Source organism: Drosophila erecta, unplaced genomic scaffold, assembly GCF_003286155.1.
Source record: "Drosophila erecta strain 14021-0224.00,06,07 unplaced genomic scaffold, DereRS2 tig00000055-arrow-pilon, whole genome shotgun sequence".
NCBI classification, from domain to species: Eukaryota; Metazoa; Arthropoda; class Insecta; order Diptera; family Drosophilidae; genus Drosophila; species Drosophila erecta.
This window is the reverse complement of record NW_020825200.1, coordinates 18,462,760-18,490,553: the sequence shown is the minus strand read 5'-3', so window position 1 is coordinate 18,490,553 and position 27,794 is coordinate 18,462,760. Positions and strand designations below refer to the sequence as shown.

Below are 27,794 nucleotides of genomic sequence, written 5' to 3'. Positions count from 1 at the left end.
AATCACATATAAATAATTAACTTATTAACTTTGTTGCTAACATCGCCAATGAATCGAGGCTGAACAGATTATGAGCGCATAAAGCGAAAAGATTGGTGACGGGAGTCTGCAACATAAGACTATTCGTGTAAGAAAAAAATTGTGTAAATTAACAAAGATAATTTGAATATTTTCCTAAAAAATAACACGATAACTGCCATTTAACTACTATAATTCCAATCCAAAGTTATTCAATAATATGCAAAACAAAAAATATTTTCAAAAACTAAATACATATGTAAGTAGTTAAAATAATTATTATTTTATGTAGTGATACACAAAAGAAAGCACTTAAGAAATGTTCACTATATAAATGGATTGATGGTTATTATAGAGAGCTTTTGAATAAATTACTTTCATTAATCAGAGAATTGTTACGCCAAAATAATAATCGAGCCAAGAAAAACATGTGCCAGACGTTTTTCGTAAAAACTAATTTTATTAATAATACATACAATACAGCTTAGTGGTACTAAGAATGCCTGCACGCAAGCTGTCATTTTAGGTAGCATTCAACATTCAGGGGAGCTAAGTTAATAAGTTAATTGGTTTCACTTGTTTCTGACGACAATGGTATCCAATCTCAATGATGATCACAACGCCAACGTCCGCGCGCTCCAAGTACATCTGGCTGGGATTAGTGTTTGGGATTAGGGGATTAGGGCTATCTATTGTACACAAGCATCTCTTAATCTGCTAATCGTAATCTAAATCAGCGCCCCACTAGCACGACTCCTTGTTGCAGTCGACGAAGTTGCTGAACTCGGTGGCATTGGGCGGGCCCTCACTGTACAGGTAGGTCACGGGCCACAGGCGGGCGGCGGCGAAGTCACTGAGGCTCTGCAGTCCGCCGGGTCGAGGGGGGTGCTGGCTGTACTCGCTGCTGGCCGCCGTCGCCGGCTGGGCGTGATGGGGGTGTGGATGCTTCTGTTTCTCCTTGGCACTGGGCAGTCCCAGGTGCGAGTGGGTCGGCTGGGTGCCGTTCTTTCCGGGGAAGTAGCGATCGCTGCACTTGCGCCACTGGTCCGACTCGTCGCCCACAAAGCACCTGGAAAATGTGAAGGACAATGTACGAATTATGGGCCAATTGCTATTTTTTGAGTTGCTTTCGGTGAAAGATGAGTCTCTATCCACCACAGGACTCCTTCAACTTACCATGGATAATCGAATCCCTTGCTGTAGCCGCACGGGTGGTCCGCCTTACAGCAGTAGTCCCAGGAGCCGACCTCGGAGGCGTCCGTCTCGCAGGAGTAGAAGCCCGTGATGAGATTCTTGGCGCAGGGACTGCTCCGGCGGCAGGGTTTTCCGGACACGGTGTAATGACGCCAGGCCACGTCGCCTTTAGCGGACAAGAAGCGAGTTTAGTGAGGTCGAGAACACGGGATTTAGGGGATGGAAATCGGAATCAAATTGGGAAAACGGTGACATGCAATCGGTCGGTTAGTAGCTTTTTGGGGGGATTCGCCATTCGGTTATGCTGGGACTGGTGCCTCTGTACATGCTAGTAAACGTTATTTACACAACGAGTTACGCTACAAACTAACTTACACAAGTTCTAAAGCTAATAATACACAACTAATGCCAATCCGCTGGACGGGAAGAGCACCCGGAACCCGTTATTTACACTTGGATCGACGTGCAACAGGTTAGTATGTTGAGTTTACCCGGTTCCCGGAAGATGTCCATGCGCCTGTCGTTGTTCACCCGGGATCCCCCAATGGTGTTGACCTTGTCCCGGCAGGTCCAGTCGAAGGGATTCCAGGCGAAGAGCCAGAAGTCGCGGTCCTTGGTGTGCGCATAGTGCACATCCTGTTTTAGCTCGGTCTGGTCCAGGTCCGAAAGCTCACAGTTGAAGGAGCTGGCATGGGAGCTGGCGTGTGGATGGAGAATTTTGATTACACTGCCATTGGGTTAGGCAATTCGTATGACTCACCCATAGCTGAAGGCAAAGCACTTGAAAGGAGTCGTTTCTCGGAATCGGATGCACTCCTTCTTGCAGGCCATCTCGGAGGGCACCGAAATCACTTTCTTGATGGCCGGAGGAAGCAGTCTAGCCGGTGATCCGTAACCCAAATAGCAGACTGAGAAGTAGTTGGATACTTATAGTTTCTACGGACTCACTAATCCCAAATCAACCCACGTTTCTTGTGCTTCTCATCCACAATTGGCTGGATTTCACATCCGTGCCCGTAGCTGGCTCGCTCGAAGATGTCGAAAGCGGCGTCCAGGATGAGATGCCGCTCCTTGTCCATGTCCCGCACTGGCCAGTCACTCAGCTGGCAGTTGTCGATGACTCCGGCATGTCGCTGCTGGCCGTATCGGAAGGCAAACGCCCGGCAGGTGAACTTTGTGGAGCGGATGCACTCCATCTCGCACTCGCCCACAGATCGCACGGTCAGCGAGTCACGGACAATCGACTTAAAGAACCGTGTGGCATCGATTGCGCGGAAGAAACATTCTGCAGAATTCGAAAAGGATTTAGTCATTAAAAATATACAAATATATACAGGACCTTAACCGTGTTATAAAATCTATTAATTTTCAATGCTAAAACTCTGCTTTCTTCTAAATATTTATGGCTTTACTCTAGGTATAAAAGGATAAAGGATATATTGTAAAATATCATACAATTAGAAGAGCTGTGAATAGTTATATTTAGGATAATAATAGGTGTGATATCAACTTACGGGCGTTTCTCGGATCGGAAAGGGCGGTGCTAGGGCCGGCGGTATCATGTCGTCGTGGTGGAGGCTGCCGGCACACGTCCATGTCGTCCGCCATGGAGTAGATGTCGTAGTCCCGGTCCGGCTCGATGTCCACGTAGTAGTCGAGCATGTTGATGGGCCGGTCGCAGAGCATGCAGTTGTCCCTGCCCGCCTGGTTGTACCGGTAGCTGAACGTGTGGCAGACGAAGCTGGGCCGCTGATCCGAGCACAGGCGCTCGCACTCCGTCAAGGTGGGCACGTTGTAGGCGTGCCTCACGGCCGTCTTGTGCAGCCGGAATCCCTCGCTGGTTTTCGCCGAGCATTCTGTGGGTATCAATCAACAAAATTGATCAAACTAGTGTACAAAACAGCAAGAGAAAACAAGAGCGAGGGTAGCTAGAAAACACCATTACCATCTTGTCCCGCTCGCCGAGTCCACTGTTGACGGTAATCGTTGCGTCGTCGAGGGTAATCGTCCTCGTATCCAGAGCCCGGATAGCTGAGCACCGAGTTGGATTCGCGATGTGGTGCTCCCAGCTGGAAGTAGTTGAAGTCGTGCTGATCCTTGCGCCTCTGGGATTCTGTGAGACCCCAGTAGGAGGATGATGATGAGGAGGAGTGCTTGCTGCTGCCACCATAACTACCACCATAGTGTCCCCAGTTGTCCTCGCCGCCAATCAGGTAGGGAACAAATTTGTTTGGCTTTTTGTTGGACCCTGGAGGTCCTAGAGGTCCTGGAGGGCCTGCTCCATCGCGATCGAGGTAGTTGTGCGACGGACGACTTGGCGGTCGATAGGGCGAATAGTCCGAGCCAGGACGATACGGGGGTCGGTACTTGTCGATGCGATCCGTTTCGGGACGAGGCGGTCTATACGCGGAGCTATCGTAGCCGGAGCTGCTCGGCAGAGTTTCCCAGCGGTCCGGTCTTCCGGGACGATAATGCGGAGCATCATGGCGATCCACGTAGGGATGGTCGCCGCCATAGCTACTGGGTGGGGTGTGACCAAAGTATCCAGAACTGGAACCCGAGCTAGAACCTGAGCCATGCGAGGAGAACTCATAGGAGGATGCCGAGGAGGATGAGCTGTGCGATCCATGGAACTCGGAAGAGAAGGGCGGCCTTTGCTCGTAGGAGGAGGAGCCTGGGGGACCAGATGGACCGCGGTAGTGGTCCACGGCAGTGCTGCTATGCGGACGATAGTGATCCCTGTCCCTATCGCGGTCACGGTCCCGGTCACGGTCACCATATCCGCCTGCTCCTCCACTGGGCTTGAAGTAAACAGGCTGGCTGCTCACCGGACCCTGGGAACAATCCTGGCAAGCACTGCGGCGACAGCTGCTCGGCGCATTGCGGTCCCTCTCGTAGTAGTCGTAGTCGGGATGCCTCAGCAAATTGGCATCCCGTCGATCCGGACTGGAGTACAGGTCCATCTGGGCCAGCGGCATCTCGACCAGCTCGCAATCGCCCTGCCCGTGACCCGAAGGATCCAGCCTGTAGTTGAAGCCCTCGCACATGAACCGCCGCTCGCGACCGCACTCCCGCATGCACTCTTCCACTCGCTCGCAGGATATGGAGCGGCGCACGAAGTGGGGGGCAATACGTTTTCCGGCCAGGACTCGTCGGAAGCAGGCTGAAAAGCGGATTAAGTAAATGTTGCAGTGCCAGTTGCAGATGCTGCGTCTTACGCAATTGTGGGCAGCAAAAAAGGCGGAAAATATAACAACCATTCAACGTTCGGAGGCAGTGAAGCGAGGACAGAGCTCAAGATCGGGCTGGGTTACTTTATTGCCGACTACACTTGGAGAAAATCTGAGTTTATGCTACTGAATTTGAAGCAGGGGTATGCCGATTTATTCCATTGCAGTTATTAAGTACTTAACTTCTTTTATTCCTTGCTTCAATTATTTTCCGATTATTTTTAAGACAGCTTTGAAATGTAGTGGACAGGTGGACAAGAGTATAATAAGAGCCAAACTGCTTAAAATTAGCCTTTCAATTGTTGGTATAATGCAAGCGATCTGACTAATCGTAAACCTTTCACTTTCTAGCAACAATTTAATTTTAAAATTGATTCTCAGGAAGAGGAGGAATTCTTTTCCCAAGTGCATTTGTGTCCAAGTCATTTCTGTTTCTGCTGCCCTGCCGTGTTTTGCGGCACATCCGCTGCCGTTTTGAGTAAATTATGTTCGAGTCATGTTGGGTGCCATGTACTCCACCGAAGATAATCTCCGGGAAAATTGCCAGCACAGAGCCAAGACAGAGTGTTTTTCACGCAGAACGATGGAAATTATGCAAATTACTTTAATACGCACTCCGAAACTCGGCCGACAGTTTGGCCCCAAGTGGAATGACCCACAAGCGTGGCACCTTACCTTTGGCGTCCTCCACTATGATAATGGTGCTGCTGAGATCGGTGTGGCGCGTAGGACTAACGAACTTCGATACGCCGTCGTGGACGCGACACAAAAGCAGAAGCAGCGGCAGAAGCCCACAGATACTCGCCATTTTTTGGGAGTTTATGGTGCCGAAGCGGTGATTTGAGCGTGATTACGTAATGGTTTAATTTGCGTTCTGGGCCAATTAATTTCTGTGCAATGTCAAGCGCTCGAAACAATGGGCCAGCTGGCCATCCCGCTCGCACACAGGACACGCAGACGCGAACACGATTTCCGACACGAATTTTGGATGCGCGGCGCTGGCGATTCTAATCGCGAATGAACAGCGGCTGTGGTCAAGCTTGCGGTTTTATACGGCATTAGAAAATCGCGCGCGTTTTCCGAGCTTTTCGCTTCTGCGCCGATGCGCCTCTGCGCCTCTGCGCTTCTGAGCCGGGAGCTTTTCGCTCCGCCGCTCAGAAAATCTCAGAAAATGACTCCCCCTTTCAGTGGATTCTTTTTTCCGACACCCGGCGGAGAGCACTTCGCATTGCCCAGAAGCCTTGGATCTGCGGTATAATGAGCATTTTCAGTGGGGCTTTTTTCGGTGGAAGATGCCTATCTTCGCCAATGATTCAGATGAAAATACGAGGGTACAGATCGCTGCGAGATGCGATGCTGATGGGGGCAGCCAACCGTTAACAGACCCAGCTCAAGGATGCCGCAACTTGGTATGATGCTTATTATTTCGTTTCAATAAGAGCGGTCTTAATGAGGTACTAGGAAAGTTATACCTAAACAGTTATCCGCTAGATCGTAGTTTAAATTACGGGCTTATAAAGGGTTTTTATGGCTGCTACAATTTTTCTGCTCAAGGATGGACTATACAAGTATTTGAAGATACTATATATGCCTGTGAGCTTTCTTAAAAGGAAAATCTATTTTAATTTTTGTTGAACTGAAGATGACCAGCATAAAATACTGCTTGCAGGCTATTTTAGTTATAGTTCATTTGTAGTGTTGTTAGTTTTTTACAGTAATAATATTATTAAAGCAGTCTAGAATTGAACGAAAATATTTAAATTACAATTTCAGAAGTATTGCAATAAAAGAATAATACCAAATACTATAACATAAATCAGTTATAATTAGGTAATACATTGAAAAGGATAAATTATTCAAGTTCCTTTCCTAAGTCTTTTGTTTTTGCCCAGATGCGTTTGGCCAATGCTCAATTTCTCAAGGCTTTACGTTTCCCAATCGTGCCTGACCACAAATATGAGTCCAACGATCATATCACCCCTCCAAGCACAAAAAGAAGCCGACTTCAGTGCATTTCCGTTCCTGAATCAATGTCATTGCTGTCAGGCAATGCGGTGGTGCTGCGAACTCGAACCCCGAATGTGGGTGGTTTTTGTGCAGCGACTTCGTGTTCGCATTTGCATACAATGAGTGCCGGAGGAGTGCGCATGCTGAGTGCAGTTCCACTCCGTTCTGTTCTGTTCTATTCAGATCTTGCACAACCCCATAGAACCGCCAAAAACTAGAGATACCTATGGCGAACTAGAAGATCGCTTCCGCCTCCCAGCCAGCTGTAGCCCAATCTCCAAGTGTTAATTACGATCTGTCCCACGCCAAATAAAAGCAAGCTAACTAGCGAACACGCCACCTCAGCCACACAATTAATTGCGCCAACGTCATCAAGTTTGGCATTTGAACTTGGATTCTCTTGGCCCCTGGCACCTGTCACCTGGCACCTGGCACTTGGCATGTAGCATATGGTTTATTCGATAGGCTTATGTCACCGCCACCCGCTGGGTTCATGTACTCCACTTCGTCACACTTGAGAAACCCGAAAGGAAGTCGCGTCGAAATCAAAACACAAATCGTTCTTTGATGATCTGGCTTGGTAGTTTCAGAAATGTCATAAATCTTCTGCATTTGACAACTCAATTTCTTCTGTAAAGTAATGAGATCATAATAAATGAACAGACCGGAAAATAGTTGGTTGAATTAATTTTTGTTGGATCATCTGGCAAAAAATTGATAATTAGCCAGATACAATTTAAATGTGATGGCCTTTAGAAATGGTAGATAGCAAACAATTATTTTGGATACTATGAGAAGGTAGTTTAAGCTGTATAAAAATATCAAGCTTGTCGTTTTTTTTAATTTCAATATTAAAATCTTTACGATGTAAAGCTTTTCCCCTGTAACTTATACTCAGATATTGTAGCTTTTGGTATGCTTCATACTATTTAAATTGGTAATAGCTTTAAATAAAAAACACTTGCTCATTTATGTTTCTGTGCAAAATGACCTAAGAGAACCGAAATGCCTAATATTCCATGTGGGTGACCCCAATTCCTGCATTTCCATTCTACTGCGCTTGCCATTTATCAAAACTTCGGCCACGGCGTTATTTATTATACCGCTTTGTGGGTGGGTTAGTTAGTGGAGCTTTTGGCTCCACTGTGTATTTAATGCGATTGTGAATAATGCCGATGCTTGCTGCAACCGCCCACTCACCCCCGAATCCCAGATCCGATGAGCATTATGCCAGGCTAATGGGTTTAGTTTTGTTACGCAAATAAAAGCAAGGGAATGTGGGTCAATCGGGCGTCTGTCATCTGTCACTTGACCAGTCGGTCGTCGTGGGCCCCAAAAGCTAATGGGTTTTAGTTGTGCGCCAAGCTAATTCTAAATTTTAGTTGTTTTATTGTTGTTGCAACTCTCAAGTGACCCGTGTCATTGTCTATTTATATGGTTATAGGCCCAGGTCTCTAGGGCCAAGGGGTTAGCTGAGGGGACAGCGCTAATCCATTTATTAGTTAAATGTAGGGAACCCAGGAGATGACCCACCACGACGGGATGACTTTCACTCACCTTTCATTTCATCCATGGGATATCCAAGCCGGTCCCTATTCCTATCTCTATCTCTATTGCCGGGCATTGGTCGATCTAAAATAAGACATATTCAGGATTAAGTTAATTTCTATTTTATATATAATTATTATAGGATTATATTATTATTATTATTATTATTATTATTATTATTATTATTATTATTATTATTATTATAGGATGCATCATCATCAGGATCATTATTTAGCAGGGAAACTAAAAAATAATTATATTGATTTGAATTACTAAAAGCTTAACAAAGTTATTTTAAGCTCGATATGCTGCAATGCCTATGATGTAAGATTGTATTATATTTTATTCCCTTTGATAAGGGCAAATAATAAACTGTCTCTACCACTATAACCAGCGACAATTAACGTAGTGACGAAGCGCATACATACACCAATAAATGTAAATACTTAATACTTACTAGACACCAGAGTCTAGATGGTTAGATCGTCACAGGTTTTTTACCCACCGTTATTCCCGTGCATATAGTCATCCGGATTGAAATACGTGGCAATCGTTTTGTCATCGTCGTAACCTCCGTATCCGTCTCCAGGCCTCATAGCACTGCCGTTCCTGCGAACGTACTCATCTCGTGGTGGAGGAGGACCGTCGTAGGAGGGTGAAGGTGGACGTGCCGATGGTCCGTTCATCCCGTAACCAATTTGCGGCGACATGGACGGCGGATCAGGTCGATTGGTGTAGTCCGGGCGTGGTTCGCGATCGGGATCGTAGCTGGGACCCGGCCGTGGTCCATATGAGGGCGGTGTGGAGCCATCGTAGGGACGCGGTGGATACTCCGGACGATCGGCCGTAGGGCGTGGAGGTCCTGGCGGATATTCTGGACGATCGGCAGTGGGACGAGGTGGCCTTGCGGCATAGCTGGGTCGCTCCTCCGAGGATCCACTCGATGGCCGCGCTGTCGGCGGTGTATATCTCTCTGGGGATCCGTAGCTATAACCATTCCCGTAGCCCAAACCGAAGATGGGTCTCGGAGGGCTATGTGGCGTGGGCCTACCTCCATCCTCCGCTGGTTCTATGGGCCCGTAGTGGGGTCGATACCGCTCGTCCACCTCGGGTGCATTGGCTGCATAGCCGCCGGGAATGTAGGCCTCCTCGTTGGGCGACGGATAGTTGCTCTCGTAAAGCGTGGGATACTTATAGAGCGGATACAGGTCGTGCGAGAAGTACAGCCGATCGCCCACGCCAGGAGGCGGCAGGGACGGTCCCAGCGGAGGCGGTGGACTCCCAGAAGTGTGTGGCGTGGGGTTGACCACCAGCACTGGCGTATTGCCGACATCCAAGGGCCTGTTCGGCAGATCCAGTGGCGTCGGTCCGGGTGAAATGGCACTGGGACCGGGCACGGGCTGCGGACCGGCGGCAATCGAGTTGTCGCTCAAGTCGAAGCAGTTCGTCTTGCGCGTGTACAGATCAAAGTCGGGATCGAAAATCACGCCCCCCGGCCGCCCGCCGCCCCCCGAGCCGTACTGCTCCGATGACAACTGACAAGTGCCGTTTCCGCGTCGATGAACACTGCAAAATTCCGAAAAAAGAGAAGGAAAACACATATATACATAAGATGGAAATTGGGCAATCAAGGGGTGACAGGTGGAAGACGACTCACCCGAACGAGATGGCCTGACACTTCTCGCCCGCCTGCAGGCACTTCTCCTTGCACATCTTCAGCGAGTTGGTGTCTTCGGTGCGGAAGGTCTTCTCAAATGGCAGCATCGCCTCCAGTGCGATCCGCTCGAAGCAGTCTGTCGATGCAAGATGGTTAATGCGAGCTCCCAATTACAAAAGGTTCAGCTGCTAGTTAGGTAACTCCCCAGGCCCTTCCCCTCCTACTCCCCAGGCAGCCCCTACTCCTTTTAGCTCCTAAACAATTGCGTCACCCCACTTGCACTTTCAAGGCCACCGCTGGTGCTCCACTTCGTCCACTCTACGGTAGGTTAGTTTTATTGACTCTGCAATTGTCTCGTTTCGATTGTTCGCTGGCTTTGTTCTCCATTCGGATTCGGATTTGAATTTGAATTTTATTAACTTTGCGTGCCGGTGGGGCGCACTTGGGTGACCCATAGAATTTTTGTCAGTGCATGAATAATTCAAAAAGGTCAAACCATAAACAAAACACGCTGCTCTGCGGTGTTTGTGGTCTGACATGCTTGATGGATTGGCCCCCAGCTTATGGTTATTAGATTGACATGATATTTTCCAAGAAATTACCTCATTTAGAATTTTTGAACGTTTCCTAAGTACTGAAATTCGAACTAATTTTCAGTACAATTAATTTTGGGTATGCAAATATAAATAAAATTGTAGTATTATACTTGTTTGTATTAAGTTACCCAGCAATAACCGAGGAACTTAAGTTGTAGATAGGATCCTATCATCACACTTTAAAGTGAAGTAAAAATCATACTTTATATAAAAAAATATCAAAATAATTTACTTTGCGTTACGACGAGAATGGGTCAATAACTCTGGTACACCCTCATACAAACACCATTATACGATTTTCCCACTTGCACAATGCCCGTAAAGGTTCTTGAAAAGCATAAAGCCGGTTGTAACGACCAATTTGAAGCGTAAATGCTGTTCATAAACGTTTTAACTGCGACAACATAAAAAACTTACTTATTACTGCACATATGTAATTAAATAAAAAAAAACATTGAGTTGTATGCAACATCATGTAGCGCCAGCAAAAAATAAGAAAAGAAGTTCTAAAAATAAAACTTTTCCACAAAAATTGAAAGAGCCGTTTTCCGTTTGCAAATATACTTTTCTTTTTTATGGGTAGCAGCTAGCACCAATTTGCAATATTTCACTTACCATTTCTTGCGGATACCAACTGGTTGTCGACCGTCAGAGCCCTCGAAGAATCCCAGAGACCGATGAGGAGAAAAGCCACCTGGAGGCGTATTAGTCGCTGCCCAAGCGAGTTATCGCTGATCGCGATCATGGGGCCCGCGATTAGTTTATGACCCCAGCGGCGCTTTCCGATATTACGATGCTTTCTTTTAGATTTGCTCTCACTTAACTCGCTTCTTTTGGCACTTCCCTTTTTGCATCATCGGCGGTTTCACTTGGGCTTCTGGCCAGAAGATTTGCTCGGGGCACCGATGGGATGGACGCGAGATTTCGAACTGAGAGATGGGACTCGGTGGTGGCGCGTAGAAACCTTCTGCTTCTTTCTTCCGCCTTTCTTTGCAGTCGCGTGTTCTTTCTCTTCTCGTTTTGTGATTCGGGCTTTCGCGTTACGATTCGCTACTTTTCACATTCTTTTCACCGTTAATTATGTTGCCAAAATATGCAGATCGTTAAAATGAGCCAAGATCGGCGTTATTTATGGGTTCGCGGGCAAGAGGCGGCTTAAGATTCTGCGGTTGCGGAAGAAGCGGACTCACATAATTATGATGGGTCCGGCATGTAAGTTCAGGTGGGAGAGGGAGGGCGAGAGTCAATAACCTGGCCAACCAAGCGGCACGAAGCCTTCTTACAGGCGCTGACGTCAGAGCTCACTGCACAGGTGCCTGTGACCTTTCGACCAAAAGTTTTTGAAGTTGGGCGGGCGATAATTAAAAACCCGAACGACAAAGTGCTCATCAATGCGTAAATCCAGCATTGGCCATCTGAATGCGGAAAGCACCTAAAATAATAATAACTTATTTGCTCATAGTGGCCAGCAACAAAAAATCATTACGCTAATAATCTTGATTAACTAAGAACGAAGAATTCTTCTCAGAATAAAACGAACACCATTTTGATGGTGAAAATTGTTAGATTGTTCCGGCGACTTTCTTCTTTTTTGGGGCGCGGTAAATTATGTTGGGAAATGTAGCGAATATAACGGCATTTCCGTCGCGCTTTGACACTTTGAAAATCTCCAAAATTTTCGCTAATGACAAGAAAGCCGCCCGGCAGTACACACCTAATTTAATTTACTTTCTTGGTTCCTTGTCTACCTGTTTGCATTCAATTCGACTATCGGGCCAATTACTATTTATTTTACTTTATTTTATTTTATTGCGGTACTCGTCTCGTTTGGTTTGGCTTGTTTTCGCTGCTTCGCGCACTCGACGCCGATCCGCACTCGCTAAACAATTGAAACTGAATAAAATTCTGATTTAGTTGTGTTCGAAACTCATCGGAAGAGCAGAAAGCGGCGCAGACGCGACAGTGCTGCGGCAGCGCCGCGGGCAGCGACTGCGGCAGGTAGCATCTCTCTCGGTAATTTGTTGTTGCCACACTCAGAATAATGCTGCACCAAGTAAAAGATATTTCCATAAAATATCCCAGATGTTCCAATGTCATTCTTACATTAGTGAAAAGTGAACTTTCATGTTTATATTCCATTATAATCGGATTTATCATCTTATTTTCTTAAATGTTCCTAAGTTTTGTAATTTTAACCAGGCCCTGCTTTTGTTTAGAGCCTATAAATGTTCGCAAAAAATCCTAAAAAATCAGGCTATTGATTGAACCATGTGACTGGTTCCTAAAATAAGCAGAGTAAGGAAGCTAATAGTTAAGGGATCAGATGTTATACTTAATTTAATTTAAACTTATTCCATGTGCTTAGAAGTGGTTTTTGTCAAATTTGCCTTGCCAGCTTGGAAACATTTTCCCAAGTGTAATTTAGTTGTTTATTTAGATGGAACTTCACTTCAAGTGTTAGTTGTCTGGTGGCAGGGTGGCAGGGGGTGGGGAGCAAGAGGCGTCATCATCATTATCTTCATTAGCATTGCCTACGCTGCGCCCACTTGAGTGGTTGCTGGGAGGGGGGTTCCTCGCGGAGAGGGAAGAGCAACTTGGGGGTTCGTCCGAGTTTCGCCCTGCTCCCCGCCTCCAACTCCTGGCAATGACTCTCGAAATTGTTTAAAATGAAATTGTAACAGCGAAACTTACTCACGTTGCTAGACAACTCGAAATGCCCTTTAAAATAAACATTTTAAGGGTAGGAATAAAGAACACAGACATTTTTTCTTTGGTGCCCCTAAAATATGAAATAGATGTAGGCCTTAAATTTAGCTTAAAATGGCAGACCAAATCACTTCGAAAGCCACGTATTAAAAAGATAATGCTGGCACATTGTGGGTTAATATATTAACACAAATAAAGCAATCGCAGCAAAAAGTAAACCTAAACAGTAAAAACTGAATCTTAGGCGTTAAGCTGTTGCCAAAACGCTTAAACGAATTCAAAGACTCTTCACTGTGCCAACATCGAAACAAAGGCACATTTGCGTGATTATTTCGTATGTGTTTTGAGTTTCTTTTGCTGCAATTAGAGAGAGAATTCTTGGCTAGAAGCCGGGAGTCAGTGGAGCAGTCGAATCTTCAGCCAGAACTTCAGCTTGGCGCTTGGAGAGTTTTCTTTCCGCCTTGCTGAGCGCGCTAAGCGCTGTGAAATTCAAATTTAACGGACACCCACCGACGCTGCCACTGCCCACAAGTGCATTTGGGCTTTAACTGAAGCGTTAATTCGAGCGAGTTTTCACAAGGCACTCGAAAAAGAGATTTTCGAAGCCGCACTCCGAAAGATGATGACCCGCCAGGTGGGTGGGTGGATTGGAAGCTTGCACTTGGTAGTTTGGTAGCTTGGTAGCTTGGTAGCTTGGGAGGTTGGGAGGTGAGGCCGTAATTGGCGACACCTTTAAGTGTCGACCTTGTCATGCTCGCTGGCGCCGTCTAATTCAGGCCGGGGTTGTTCTTCATCAGCGCCTCGCCATCGACTTGCAAATCTGCGCCACAGTCTGCGCAGGCGCGTGCGCAGCAGTCGCAGTCGCGGTGAGCGTAGGCGCCGCCGTCGGCTTCGGCAGAGGGAGGAGAATCGGATTCGGACTCGGATTCGCACTGGGATTCGCTGAAGGCGCGGTGAGCTCATCAGGCGGCTCATTTGCATAGCAGGAACTCCTGGGAATTCTAAGTCGCTGCTGAGGTTACGCCTCTAAACGAGTCATTTGGAGAATGGGGATTGTCCCATGGCCAAATTATAAATGGTGAGAACAATAATTTTGACTGGAAAGAGTAGGATTGATTTAAACATTTGCATTTCTTTTCCGTAGTACGCTACCTAATCTCTAGCAATTGTAATCTCTTTTAATAGAAATGATCTCTTGACTTTAGGTCTCAAGTCGAAATGTCGGAAAGAAATGGACTCAGCGTTAAGATTGTAGTGAATGTTTGAGGAGAATGCCACGCCCACTCAGAAATTTCAACTTATCTTTGGCATAGCGATAGAAATTGCATAAAAACAAAATATTAAAAATTTTCAAAAGTTTAAGCGGACATTAATTTGCATTCATCTAAATGACTGGATTAGTTCTCCCGATTAAGAATATTTTTGTAATTTTATTTTTATTTATTTATTATAATAGATAGAGTAGTTTACAAAACTAGTCTAACTTAATTATTATAGTGCTGGTTGCAGGGCCTATGGCTATGTTGGCTGATATTTGCATTTTATCTTAATCTTAATCATATTGGGTAATGAGCTAAATTATTTATGTGTTTATTATGTACATTTGTATTTTGTTTTTTAGATTTTATGGTATAATTCTGTTTTTTGAGAAAGAGTAGGATTTTTTGTATGCTATCTGGGTCGGGGGATTTTATAATTTACAGGAAACGATTCCCTCTACCTGTTCAATAAGTCTAATACCCGTTTACTTTACGAGTACGGGGCATTAAACCATTATTAGATTATTATTACCAGGGAGGAAATTCTCTGGTTCAGTTTTGTGGCTCTCCAGATTTGAAATGCCTTTCACAAAATCTGTTCTGTTGTTTTTATGGCCCGAAATGCACAAGAAATCAAGCTGCTCACCGCATTGCTGGCTGTTCTCGAGCATTCTCAACTATAAATGACCGAGGAGCTCCGCCCCAAGCAGGTCAAGTCCGCTTCGGAAAGCAGTTGGGGCACAAATGGCCAAAACAGAAGCCCGCCACTGACGCCGCCCGCATTGCCAAATAATCTGCGCCTGTGAATATTTGGATTTGAATTTGGATTTGAATTTTGATTGGGGTTTGGATTTGGGGGCTGCTCCACATATCGCCCGTAGCGCTTGAATGTGTGGTGTTTGCTTTGGCACTCGTCCCTCGACCCTATCGAAGTCAAAAATCGCATCGCATCGCATCGCATCAAAATTCACCCGACTTGCGGAGGCTATCGGCGCTTTTGGCGGACGCACTCCGCCTGCCAAGTGGGTGAGGCTCCGATCGATGATGGGGGCGCGAGTTGACCACGTATCTAGCGTATCTGCGTGGAAATCCAATTTCGGTTTCAGGTCGTGTCTAACTGGAAGATATTGGCGGCAGATACGATGTCGAACCGATCGCCGCAGGAAATCCGTGCCTGCAGCCGCGTCATGTAATCCACGCCGGTTGGGTAAACATTTCTGCGAGGGCGCATAAATTGTGGCCACAGGTGATTGGCAGTTGTGGGCCAGCAGGAGGACCCAGCTGATAACACGTACCAAATGCACTCATCCGTATTGGCTTAGTAGCACGCATATGCAAATCCATCGGAAGTTCGAATGTTAACTCGAAAGTACAGCTGGAAAGTTGGATTCTATTTATGATTAGATTAGGTTCAAACGTGACCTGCATTTCTGATGAACAAGTTTTACTTTTGCATCAGCCTCTGTGCTCAAATCCTTTCCAAAACTAAACCACTCTTTCTTCCGCTAATTCACCTATCCACTTAACACATGCAATCTTTATAGCTCCGCAACTGCTTTAGGTTTTCGTTGAAGCGCACAATTCACTTAACAGTTTCACAGATTTAACTAACAAAAATGACTAATTTGCAAAAATGCATTACCACATACAGTTGGCTGTGGATGTCACAGTCTCAGGTTATCAAAGAATCGCATTCGGTAAATCCTATCTTTGCGCACATCAATCTTTCTTGAAGCGCGTTAGAATGACTTATGGCCACATATCTCATATCAATCTTGCCCGCCTTTATCACAAGCAATTTGTCCACTCATGTTCGCCCGATCGACTGAACAGCCGCTCATGTTCCGCCGTCCAATTAGACGGCCACTTCGTTTGGCCATATCTGCATAACGACGAGCACTTGGCGTGTTTTACATCATGTTGGTGCCGAGTGAGCCATTGAGTCCGCCTGTGCGTCACCCTCTCGATGGAGGCTGAGTCTGGTGGCCAGCTGCTCCATCTGGCCTAATAGATCCTATTGCACGGCGAAAAAGTTTCCCCAGTTCGCAGTGGAGCTGTGTTGCTGATATTGCAACTATTCCGCATGTGAAGTCTGGAAAAGATTTGGTTATTATAGTAACGATTTATGGATTAAGTAATATTCCAGTAATATTCCTTTTGGCTGAAGTGGAATAGTAGTTCCTCTTCCATCTCTGCCGCCACATCCTCGCTCTAATTTCTTTCTGTACACTTTCGGGAGCTGTGGTGGTCCGAGTGGTCCACATTCGCAGAAGTCAAAACTCGCCCAACAGGAAGTATTTGCATGTGCAGATCCCGGGATCCCGATCCAAGCCAAGCCAAACCTAACCGATTCCGAGAGCGCGTTCGCAGAAAGCGAAAGTAATCATCCACCGCAGCGGCCACCGGGTGGATTATTGTTTGGTTTTGCCCACGGGTTAACCATGCCACGCATGGTTAGAAGGGGCGCGGGGCGGCCGGGGGGCGTGGCGTGGAAGCCACGGCATATTTATCGCTCAGACAAATATCCATTATGCAATTTGGCATGGCTAAAACGAGCAATTTGCCGCAAATGCAATAACATCCCGCCGAAAGGGGTGGGGAAAGTCGGTGGTGCGGCGCTTTGGTGGCTCTGTAGCTCGGTGGCTCGGTGGCTCGGTGGGGCAGGATGGCAGTGGTGCGCCCTCGAACGCAGCAAAAGCACACTGGCCTACATATGCACAGAAAAGCCGAGTGAGTGAAAGAGAAAATCAGCAATTGATACTAATAGTTTAACCTGTTGTAGCCCATTTGGCAACGAGTTGCATATTATGGCTCTGTTCACTTGGTACTACAAAGAAATACCATCTTATGGGTCTTTAGTAGCACCACTACTTTAATGTAAAATATTTATAAAATTCTCAAGGTATTGTAAAGAGTGTTAGGTGCTATTATTTCTTACCCCAAGTTGAAAACACTTTCTTGCTTAAGCTGTGAGCTCTGAAAAGAAGCTCCCTGTTCGGCCTTAAATGGGTTAAGCCAGCCGCAAATTGAAGCTCTTGACAGTTGAGTTCACAACACAGCACAGCTGAGCAGCAACATGCAACATGCAACAACCAGTTGCAACAGCCGCTGACGTGGCTAGCGTTATGTCAGGGGCAATGTAGAATGGGCAAAAACAATACGAGTCCACACAATCAAAATCGAATTTCTTCAAAATCGTGTGATGCATTTCTTGATTAGCGCCACAACTACTGTTACGGTTAAGTAATTGCCCGAAATGCGTTTTATTGCAAATTTACGGCGTACGTGTTTCGTGCTCCAAGTGTCGCACTGCTTGTTTCGCGGGGGATACATCCAGATATCCAAGAGTGGACTCCTGTAGCTCCAGCGCTGACCCACATTAATTGGCACCAGCGACGACAGTTACCACAGAAGACAGTCAAGGTCGATTGGTGGAGATGTCTTCCAGCCGATATGGAAGGGCCAAGAAATTTGGATTAGCGTGACAACTTGGTTTTGTCTCCGGTCGCACGTTCACTTTTTGCGGCGGTCCGCGGAAGGCCGCTAAGTGATCCACTCGTACATATGTGCTACTTGGTCATTCACTTGGAATGATTTTAGCCCCACTCCGCGCTGCGCTGCGCTGCGATTATGATTATGAAATGAACGTAATTTGCCCCGTATTACACAAAGCCCCGCCAAGTCAAAGTTCGATCGTCTGCCTTTGTGGACAACAGCTCGCAGTCCCCCCTCCCCTGCCCCTTCCACCATCCAGAGGGTCTTAACCCCTCGTAAACAGAAGTCAACGGCGGATAATACAAATCACACACCACTGCACCATGTTGGCCATGTTAACAGTCGTTCGTCCACTGTTATGCTTATTGTCGCTTGGCCGTTGAGTTTGCTGCTGCTGCTGCTGCTGCCTCTGCTGCGTCTGCTGCTGCTGCTGCCGCTGTTGTTGCTGCACCAACGTCACGTCTTTCTTGTGCAGCGCAGTCGCCTCGTAGCAACAACAAAAGCGCTGCTGGCGCCGGGTATAAAACGGATGAGTCGCAGCCTGTGGTTATCAGTCACCACCTGACAGTGCTCCGGTTTTCGTATCTCCTTCTTGAGTGCAGCAGAGCTCAGCCCAGCAACCATGTCCGCCCTGAAAGTATTCGTAAGTGCGAAGGATACGGGTTACGGGTTACGGGTCGAGAAAGTGAAAAGGATTAACTTGTGCGGACTATCGTGAATGAAAGCCATTGCCCAATGCAACACTACCCACTTACGTAGAACTGAAATCAATGACCGCCGTGCTGGAAATATGCCATCAATAGTTATGAAGCCTAAAGGAAATCATTTGGAAACTAGTATTAACTAGTAAAGATCGTTTAATGGCTTCAAAAGTTGTTAAATGTAGTATAGTTATTATCTCGAATGGGTTTTCAAGAAGTTACAACTTCAAATATTTCAGAGAAATACACATTCGCAAAAAATATGGCCTAACATGTTATGGAAATATAATCATCCCACTCTATAAAAAAGAGCCTCCCTAGAGCGCCGGGAAATTCGGCATACACTTTTAGCTGCATTTCAGGAGCGGTTCCTAACTTGCGCCAAACCAGCACTAATCACACTGATTATTTAGCTATTTGAATTCGAATTATTCAGTGTACTAACCACTTCCTCATCCCCTTTCAGATCTTCGTTGCCCTCTTCGCCGCGGCCTACTGCGCCCCCAGTCCCGGCTTCTTTGGCAAACAGTGAGTATCTCCGGCGATCTGCGCCTGAACTGATCCATAAATAACCCGAGCGAATCGATAAAAATACCTATTTCCCGCTTTATGCTAAACTAACGAGCGGTCGCATGGGTTTTTAAACGTGGGTCTATGAAATATGTGTACGATTGCGATCGAATTGAGCAATCAAAACGCTTGTAGCACTTAGAGCACTCGCTCCAGCCCCCGATCGCAGTCTCCAAGTCCAAGTCTCCATGTCGTGCACACCGCTGGCTACCATTGAACTTAGCCGATCTTGGCTTGGTTCGCGGCTCAGGAATTTCTCAGGCTGCGGCTGGCATTTAATTCAGCGTAATGCGCGCATAATTGTGCGAATCAATTGCCAGTTGCCAATTGCCAATGGCCAATAGCCATGTCTGCCAAGACGCAGGGTTCAAGCAACTGATTAGCTAACATGCTGGCAATCTAACCGATTTCACTTTCGATCCGCAGCGAGCACCACACGATCCACGTGCCCTACAAGGTGCACACGGTGCACCACCACCACGTCCAGAAGGTCCATGTGCCGGTGGTGAAGCACGTGCCGGTGCCCATCTACAAGGAGGTGCCCGTGCACCACGTCCACCACGAGGAGATCCCCGTGCCGGTGCACCACGTCCACCACGAGGAGATCCCGGTGCACCACGTCTTCGAGGACCACCACGACCACCACGGCTGGAGCTCCCACCACGGACACGGCTGGCTGTAAGCCCGCTGGCCTGCTTCTCTGCACACCCACCCACTCAGCCTGTCCCATCCCAAGCAGCCTGTAAATACTGTACAATGCTAAGTTAATGAATGTAAATAAACCACAATTCGACTGTACACAGAACTTCCTGACGCATTTATGGCGGGATTCATTATGGCTCGGGTTCAAACAAGTACTCTAATATGTAATTCTTTACGGGATTAAAATAACGAATTAGCTTAGGCTAGGACAGCATGTTAGAAAACCAGCTTTTGAAGACCGGCGACTGCTTATCTTATTTCAATATTTTGAAATAAGCAAGGTGCTCTTTTTCAAGGTATTTTTGTTTTCATTGTCAGAACTTTTACACTGTACAAAAACATAGCCGTATCGGAAACATAGCAATTAGCCCAAGTAGACATTACCCCACTGGAACCATGATATACCTACAGAGCTGCTGCTGCTTCGTGGATCTGCGGATCGGTACCATGGCAATCGGGATTCTGCACATCATAGCGGATATCCTCGCAGGCACCTTTGTAGCCCTTTACGGGGAGTCGGGTAAGTTCCGCCGGATACCTCAGAGCATCGATTAGATCCTGTCGCCCATAGGCATTCCCGATTTGGGTCACACCCTCTTCCTCATCTTCGTCATGCTGCACATCCTGAGCTGCGTGTTCCTGATCATCGGCTGCTTACGGGTGAGATGGCCGTACTCTTCATTAGTCTTAATTATAATGCTCTTGGTTTGCTCTAGTTGAGGAGCAGCTGGATGCTCTTCTATATAATAATGACCATGATCATGGCCCTTGCCATGATCATATTGATAGTATCCGACGTCATACTCGTCGTTTGGTTCTGGGTAATGATCACATATGCTTTAATGTTCTGTAAGTAGCTGCGTATCTCTGAGATACCACAATCCTTGACTCTTTCCGCATGCTTCAGTTATATGCCTCTATTTCTGGCTGGTCGCATACTCTTTTTACGCCGCCTTAGGAGGCCCTCTGTTCATCTGACTGTGATCCTCTGCCAAGAAGCTCTGGAAATAAATTGTATTTGTATTATAAGTGGCCTCTGAACATGAATATAATCACCACATCTCTTTTACGCCACCTTACAGCCTTCGGTTGAGTCGTTTTGGGTTCCAAGAATTCAAATACTCCCTTTCATGCAGTAAATGTTGTGTAATCACTTCGCATAACATTGTTTGTAAAATTACTTTCATGAGTTGCATTTTGTACCACTCTGCCAAAACAGCGCCGAAAATGGGGCAATGCCACATTGATTATAAATAAATAATTGGCCGGGAATGTGATAGGATCCATTAGGTAATCCCACTGCAAGACTGTAATTTGCAGTTGCACTTGACCTTGGGCTGGTCTCCCAAAGGCGGCAATTAAGCCGAAGTTTTGCAAGAACGACTTTCACAAAGCACTCACTTGACCAGCTCCGACTGAGGTCGACTGCCAGTCCGACTCCGCTCCGCTCCCTTCCGATCCCACGAACCCGATCTGGTCCGGTCCGGCCGCTCCGCTCCTTGCCCACGCAGCGCTGTGAGTCAGGGGCGTGGCAGGGCACATTCTCGAGCCATGGGAGCGCCGGTCCCTAGTTCCACACGCCTTTCAGCTAGAACTGGTCCTAGGGCAATGGAAAAGTTTGGTTAATATTACACGCTCAGGCGGCTTTTACTCTTAGGAATTCTTATCTTATCTTTAACGTAGGAACTCGGATCTTTCCCTTGAGTCAGTACAGTTTAAGGAGCAGGATCCACCGCGTAAGACAAGTTCAATGGATCGGGATCTTAAGGGGCTCCTGCATTCCTTCTATCAGCGCACTTGACTGAATGAATTATATTCATCTTAAATAATAAAGGAAGTACGAGTATATCTTGCATCTTTTGACTCCGTTCAATCAATCTCTCTTTTTTATCTTAAGAGTTCTACGACCCAACTAACAATTAAACAATTACTATAGGAAGCTGTGCATAGAACGAGGTGCAGACCCCCACAGAAAGCAGCTTTTCTTTGACCAACATTTTGCATTTATTTCGGCGCCAACAACGAAGAATTTCAGATTAATGTCCACTAATTGAGAACTGGGAAAGGCGAAGCGTTAGAGGAAGCTGCGGCTGGCCGCCAGTGAGCCGCCCTAGTTGCAGTACGGGAAGTTGGGGCACTGGTGCGGCGAGACTCCGGCGGGATACAGGCGCTCCGTCCAGCCTGGCAGAGGAGGAGCAGCCACGGGGGCACCAGCGTGTCCGGCGTTCACGTCGCAGTAGGGATAGTTGGGGCAGGTCTGCGGGTTGACGCCAGCCGGGTACTTGTCGCCACCGGGGGCGGCAGCAGGCGCCGCGTTCCACGAGGGCTGTGGCTGCCACTGGGGCTGCGGCTGGGGGTTCCACTGGGGCTGCGGCTGCTGCCACTGCGGCTGCGGCTGGGGGTTCCACTGCGGCTGCGGCTGGGCGTTCCACTGTGGCTGCGGGGCACCCCACTGTGGCTGGGGATTGTGCAGGCGCGCATTATCACAGATGGGGAAGTTGGGGCAGTCCTGCGGATTCACGCCAGCCGGATACTGGGCAGCAGGTTGGTGCTGGGGCTTGGCCACCGCCAGAGCCACGAAGGTAGCGAAAAGCTGTGCGAAGAGGTGCATTCGTAGGTGTAAATTATCATATCAAAGACTTCGAGAATTCAAAAATGAAATCAAAAAGTGTATCAGCTTCAAATAAAACGTTTCAGATACGGATTCTAGCTTCAGTTTAACTGGAGTTAAAGGAACTATCCTTGCGCGAAGAGACTCGGCACTTACCAGCTTGCAGAACATGTTGGCTATGGTGAGTGGTGGGTGGTGGTTGTGGAGCTGGAGTTGGTTCTGGTGCGGGGCTTATGGTAATCCTTTGCCGAATTGGACTATGAAGTCGTAGCTCAAACTTCCAATTGGGTTCCTGGTCGGCGCTGCACTGCTGCTGCCGAGCCCGGCCATCAAGCTTATATAGCGGTGCTGGCTAGAACCGACTCTTGGCCGGGTCGCAATCTCAGCCAGAGTCTCTCGGCCAGACTCGGTTTCACTTTCATTACTGCGGCTGCTGTGCTTTGCTGTTGCTTTTGCCGCTGCTGCTGCTGCTGCTGCTGCTGCTGCTGCTGCAGTTGCTTTGCTGTGCTTTACTTTTGCTCTTGTTTTTGTAGTTGACTGATCTCGCGCATATTTTACTTGATTGGCCCAACAGATTATTATGAGTCTTTGTTGTGGAGCGCGGACAAATAAATCGAACGGGGCCGACGGACAGGCATATGGACGGATACACAGGCACACATATCTACGGGTAATATGCTTAAACACCCAACTATGCAAACACATACGAGTGCGCGCTCATATCGAGTTACCGACATGCCGTCATTAGCAATGAACTAAGCCCCCAACTTGCATTTCGGCCAAAAAGAAATCTCCAGGCTGGGCTTGTGCGGGCACTTTGGACAAAGTCGCGTTGGCGTTTGCCCAATTTTCGATTCGCATTTGCCAGCGGATCAGTTCGTGAATCACTCCGCTCCGATTCGCATTTGGACTTGGATTCGGATCGTGTAAGAGGCACAGGTCGCCACCGCCATCGGTCTGCCATTGGTTCCACCATCGCCTTGGCATGCCACTGCCACATGTCGCCCGATCTTGGTCTGCCCGGAAGGCAGCGGTGGTCCGCGTCATTGCAAACGGGTTTCGGTGCAGCGAACTTGCACTAGATCTCAATGCACAGCATTCGAGAGGCGGGGTCGAACCGAAGTTCACTTCTAGGTTCTAGGGCTGCAGCATAGGCATCCAAAAATCTGGGTTTCTCAACAATTAAATGGCTCCTTTCTGTTGCAGGATGTGTTCTTGTAGTTTTACATTGCATATAAAATCCTGCTTAGACTTAAAATCCTGTCTGATAAATCTTTCGTACATTCATAGTAGATATATTAGCATCTATAACACAAATTTAGAATATCTTATAGTATGTACATTAATTTGCCCATTGATATATGTGTACCTAAAGTAATCCATGTTGCTTTTAGACCAAACAATTAAGGAAATTAATTTAATTTTTAATGAGAAAATACGCGCTCTAATCGGAAACACTTCGAACATTTCCACGCATTGCAGCCCTAGTTTCGGACTTATCCGCTGGCAGTTCTATTTCCGATACCCGTTGTGGGTAGACGGCCGTTCACCCATTCGCACCACGCGGAGCCAGTGAAACTGAGCCCGAGACCGCCTTACGCACCAGCGATCGCCGACTTCCTGGCCGACGGGCTGCGTTGGGAAATTCAATTACGCGGAAAAAAGCGAAAATAGCGAAAATCGCACTGCCACACAAATTATGAGCTAATCAGGCAGCGCCCAGTGCCCGCGGGTCGGCACACGACCATCGAACGGACCGGCATCCATGGGGCCACATGAACATGTTATATTGGGGGACAGACGTGCCCAATTGTTGGCAACGGTGTAACAGATTTAGTTTAATTCTTATAATTTGTGTTTGCCGCCAGCCATTGGCAGGAATTTGCGCGGGCGCGGCACCGTCCAATCCACACAATCCACTGCCTGCCCCTCCCTGCCGAGCACCACTGCACAGGGAGAAATGCAGAGTATGTTTTCGGAGTTTACATGCTCTGAAAAAGTCCAAAGAATTTAGTGCCCGCAATACATTTTACAAATCACAACACTTACCCATTACTCCAATGTGCTTCTTATGGCCAACAAATCTAACTATCAACTAAAAGGCAATAAATGTGACAATTTAAAATGATGATTAACTCACTAAAGGTGGTCAAAAATGTAGATATAAGGCATACAGTTTGTTAATTCTACAAATGATTGACAAGTGAAGCATTTAAATTTAACGTTTAATGACGAGACTAGGGATAAATTTAAGCGAAACTAAGAACTAAGTAAATATTAATATGTCGTGATTTTTTCGCGTGTAGGTGGGCGCTGTTGGTGCTGGTGTTGGCCGGCTAATGCGTTATGTTACGTTGCTGCAGCGCCAGATTGCCAGGCGGCCAGGCGAGCAGGCCAGCCAGCCGATCGATCTCGTTAGCCTTGATCAATGGCCCGGAAAAACAGAATAAAGCTAAATAAAAGCCAGCGAAATTGAAATTGTTGACCGTTCGCATAATGCAGTGTTAGTCTGGAGTCGCAGAGTCAGGCGCATGTGTGTGTTCTCGCGCTTGTAAGTAAGTATCGCTGCTGGCCAAGTGATATCGCCAGCGATGTCGGTTGTCGGGTTCGCCTTTTTTGTCACACGCTGCGGCGTGCTTTAAATTATTATGCCATTAGTTGTCGCCTTATTTTGTCTAGATTTTAATTATCAATTTCCTTCTATGCTGACAGTTGTGGGAGTGCTGCCGCCCACACTTCGGGCGACTAGGTGGCTGACCCAAAGAAAGTGCGGGCTACTCGAAGATACATGTATTCCATTCAATGTATTTGTTCTTCGACAATAAATTCATGATAACAGATGATTCTTTTTCAAATTTGCTTACCAATAGAAAATTAAATAAGTAAGCTAAAAAGCAAATAATCAAAGAATTTTGCTTGACTGTCGCCTAGCAGGCGATATGCCCTCAGGAGCTGGCAGCCACCTCAGCTGTGCTGACGTCGGCGGCTTCCGATCCAGTCTCGATTGTCTCAGTCTCCATTGCCAAGTCTTCCGTTTGGGCGGTGGCATCCATATCAGCGTCACCAGATGGCACATTTTGAAGCAGGGCTCTTCGCACAGATGGCTCCTTATCTAAAAACGAAATGAGTACTTTAGTTGTTCTTGTTGTGATAATATGGGAAGACTATTTTCAAATTACAAGTAGAAGCTAATTTCGTCATTACTATCCAGTTTAACGCCAGTTATTTGCTATGCATTATAACCGAGATAACCGATAAACGAACCTAACTTTTACAAGTAACAATAATTAGTGGGCTTCCACTGAAACTTAGTGACAAGAATTCTAATAATATGACTATACTGCGGGTCTCCCCTTCAATTGAATATATATACCAGAGGCATCATCGGATGATTCACTTTCTGAGCTGTCGTTTCGCTTCGTTGCGTTATCCGAAGGTGCCTCCAGGGAGAGCCGGGGAGCTACGGGTCGCTTCTTCCTTGCCGGGTTAAGTACATTGCAGAAGGCACACCTGAAGGTAGTGTACTCGTACTCCTCCTTGGGCAGCATTCCTGTAAAGGAGGCATATTCGTTTAACAATATACATGCACGTAATTCGATAGATTAATCTATTCGTAAATAACATTAGAAAGGTTATTTATATATGTGCAGCTTAATGCTGCCAAATATAAAAAGTTTCAAGTAAACATATAAAACATTGAATCTTTAAATTTAATAAAGATTGCCTTTAAATTAAGCAGTTTGTTTGTGGATCAAACATTTGTAACGCTAGTGAAATGAAAGCGAAAACATAACCGGTTTCTCAAATACAAAATTCAATGTTTCTGTGCCTAATTCCAGAAGTTATCCTTTAGCAATCATAACCCACCGTTGTGGGCGTGGCACGCCTTGCAGATCATGCCGAATCGATCCTTTGGACTGTCACCCACGATGAAGTCCACAATACGATCTAGGGCACTTCGTGACCGATCGTCCACGATGGGAAAAGGCGATCGTCGGCGCAATTCTTGAACGGCGCGCAACTGCGGCGAAGCTGACGTCATCGGTACCAGTGACTGTGTGCTGATGACGCTGCTGTTCAGCGAACTGTTCTGGTTATTGTTGTTGTTGCGGTATACACTGGTGTATGGAGCCAGCACTCGCTGCTGCTGTCCTCCGGCTGCTGAAGTACGGGCGGCGGCTGCGGCGGGCAGTGGAGATCGCTCAATTTGCGGTCGGCTCGGCGTTGAGCCGGTCTGCACACCGCTGATCCGGAGCTGCTTCTTGTCGCCAAAACGCTCCAGGAGATTCACTGCCACCTGGGGAATACAACACAGTTTTAAGTATCTTAACAGAAAGCATTGGCCTAACCAGCAATGCAAAGACATGCGAGAACTTTGATGAAAGTCGATAAATAATGTATGCGTTCTAGTCTGATTTGCATTTATATCAGCTATATATTGGATCCCATTTATAACAGCTGTGCTGTTGCAGACTAAAAGTTGTACACAACATATCTAAGCCAATAAGATATTCTAAACTCTCAAATGGGTCATATTTTAAATAGGGGAAGCCCACCTTGTAGGTCTCTTTGTCCATGACCTGCTCCAATATCTTGCGCTTGTCTTCCTTCAGACGGCTCAGCTTATCGCCATTTTTGTTGAGCTTGCGCTGGAAGTACCACGTAAACAGCCGCCGCAGAAAGATGATGCTAGAGCCCGGCAGAGATCAAGGTCAGTCAGGAACCGGATTTAGAGCAAATCAGATGGCAGCACTCACACAATGGGGAAGAGCAGCAGCGGCACCAAGTACATGAAGCACTCCTGCATTGTCGGCGGGAAGTAGAAGTACCACCAGAGTCCGAAGCCCACGATATATGCTCCGATGGTGAAGCCCACGAAGTTCGTCACGAACCGCCGCTTCCGCTCCTCGGTGTTGATCACGTACTTCTCCAACGCCTGGATCTGCGTCTGCAGCCCCTCCAACACCGCCTCCGTGGACTTTTCCTTCTATAATTAGATTCGCGGATTCACGACACATATTTTTTGGGGGTCTTAGTATATTCGCTGTTTTGCAATCGGGCTCCCACTGAAGTTAGGCCATCGCAAATACGCACCCGCAGCTTGGACAGCACGTATCCCATTATGTATTCTCAGGTATTTAACTAGAAACGAACAAACTTAGACATTTACTTGGATATTTGCTATTTAACCGCCAGCCTGCCCAGAAATTAGTTGTCGCCCAGTGTGACCGTGCCTGTACCTTTCCAATACACCGGGGTTACCCACCAAAAATACTGAAATACCAACGGCACAGTACGAGTGCTATTCCGGACACAAACCGCGAGAGAATGTCCCGGTGAAAATGCCCGCCTGGTTCAAAGCCCAAAATTGAAACCTTACATTATTCTTATAGGAACCCAATTTCAACAATCGACTATATTCATTATTGCATATGAGATACTGAAGGTGTACAAAAATAAATTTTCAAACTATTATGGCTTAGAGCTAGGTAGTATACGT

At 46.8% G+C, this 27,794-nt stretch overlaps 5 protein-coding genes across 9 annotated transcripts; 2 read left to right on the top strand and 3 right to left on the bottom strand.

Annotated features, from left to right (window-relative positions):
- Positions 1-463: 463 nt before the first annotated feature.
- Positions 464-12,167, bottom strand: LOC6542955. 3 transcript variants are annotated; one of them, XM_015159098.2, is made up of 12 exons: positions 11,999-12,167; positions 10,866-11,682; positions 9,655-9,790; positions 8,503-9,563; positions 8,007-8,081; positions 3,158-4,375; positions 2,727-3,068; positions 2,180-2,497; positions 1,973-2,120; positions 1,704-1,909; positions 1,195-1,378; positions 497-1,087 (listed from the first exon to the last, which is right to left on the bottom strand). In XM_015159098.2, the coding sequence occupies exons 2-12, from the start codon at positions 10,993-10,995 to the stop codon at positions 763-765; spliced, it is 4,143 nt and encodes a 1,380-aa protein (XP_015014584.2). In that variant the 5' UTR covers positions 10,996-11,682; positions 11,999-12,167; the 3' UTR covers positions 497-762. The 3 variants fall into 3 exon arrangements, with proteins under 3 accessions (XP_001970447.1, XP_015014584.2, XP_026834943.1); XM_026979142.1 differs by having other exon boundaries at positions 10,866-11,665; positions 11,999-12,018; XM_001970411.2 differs by lacking the exons at positions 8,007-8,081; positions 8,503-9,563; positions 9,655-9,790; positions 10,866-11,682; positions 11,999-12,167 and adding an exon at positions 5,118-5,466 and having other exon boundaries at positions 464-1,087.
- A 6,064-nt stretch (positions 12,168-18,231) lies between these two features.
- Positions 18,232-19,786, top strand: LOC6540906 (histidine-rich glycoprotein). Of its 2 annotated transcripts, XM_026979404.1 has the most exons (4): positions 18,232-18,353; positions 18,878-18,939; positions 19,408-19,549; positions 19,586-19,786. In XM_026979404.1, the coding sequence occupies exons 1-4, from the start codon at positions 18,333-18,335 to the stop codon at positions 19,661-19,663; spliced, it is 303 nt and encodes a 100-aa protein (XP_026835205.1). In that variant the 5' UTR covers positions 18,232-18,332; the 3' UTR covers positions 19,664-19,786. The 2 variants fall into 2 exon arrangements, with proteins under 2 accessions (XP_026835205.1, XP_001970445.1); XM_001970409.3 differs by having other exon boundaries at positions 19,408-19,786.
- A 207-nt stretch (positions 19,787-19,993) lies between these two features.
- Positions 19,994-20,757, top strand: LOC6541452. Its single transcript, XM_001970408.3, has 4 exons — positions 19,994-20,203; positions 20,255-20,343; positions 20,400-20,532; positions 20,591-20,757. Exons 1-4 carry the CDS (start codon positions 20,080-20,082, stop codon positions 20,659-20,661), a joined length of 417 nt encoding a protein of 138 aa, XP_001970444.1. The 5' UTR covers positions 19,994-20,079; the 3' UTR covers positions 20,662-20,757.
- A 911-nt stretch (positions 20,758-21,668) lies between these two features.
- LOC6542649 (proline-rich protein 2) lies at positions 21,669-22,634 on the bottom strand. Of its 2 annotated transcripts, XM_026979030.1 has the most exons (3): positions 22,451-22,634; positions 22,094-22,276; positions 21,669-22,048 (listed from the first exon to the last, which is right to left on the bottom strand). In XM_026979030.1, exons 1-3 carry the CDS (start codon positions 22,463-22,465, stop codon positions 21,794-21,796), a joined length of 453 nt encoding a protein of 150 aa, XP_026834831.1. In that variant the 5' UTR covers positions 22,466-22,634; the 3' UTR covers positions 21,669-21,793. The 2 variants fall into 2 exon arrangements, with proteins under 2 accessions (XP_026834831.1, XP_001970443.1); XM_001970407.3 differs by having other exon boundaries at positions 21,669-22,276.
- Positions 22,635-25,083: 2,449 nt separating this feature from the next.
- Positions 25,084-27,555, bottom strand: LOC6541962 (endoplasmic reticulum junction formation protein lunapark). Its single transcript, XM_001970406.3, has 6 exons — positions 27,389-27,555; positions 27,052-27,281; positions 26,851-26,983; positions 26,162-26,591; positions 25,668-25,844; positions 25,084-25,406 (listed from the first exon to the last, which is right to left on the bottom strand). The coding sequence occupies exons 1-6, from the start codon at positions 27,413-27,415 to the stop codon at positions 25,240-25,242; spliced, it is 1,164 nt and encodes a 387-aa protein (XP_001970442.1). The 5' UTR covers positions 27,416-27,555; the 3' UTR covers positions 25,084-25,239.
- Positions 27,556-27,794: the final 239 nt, after the last annotated feature.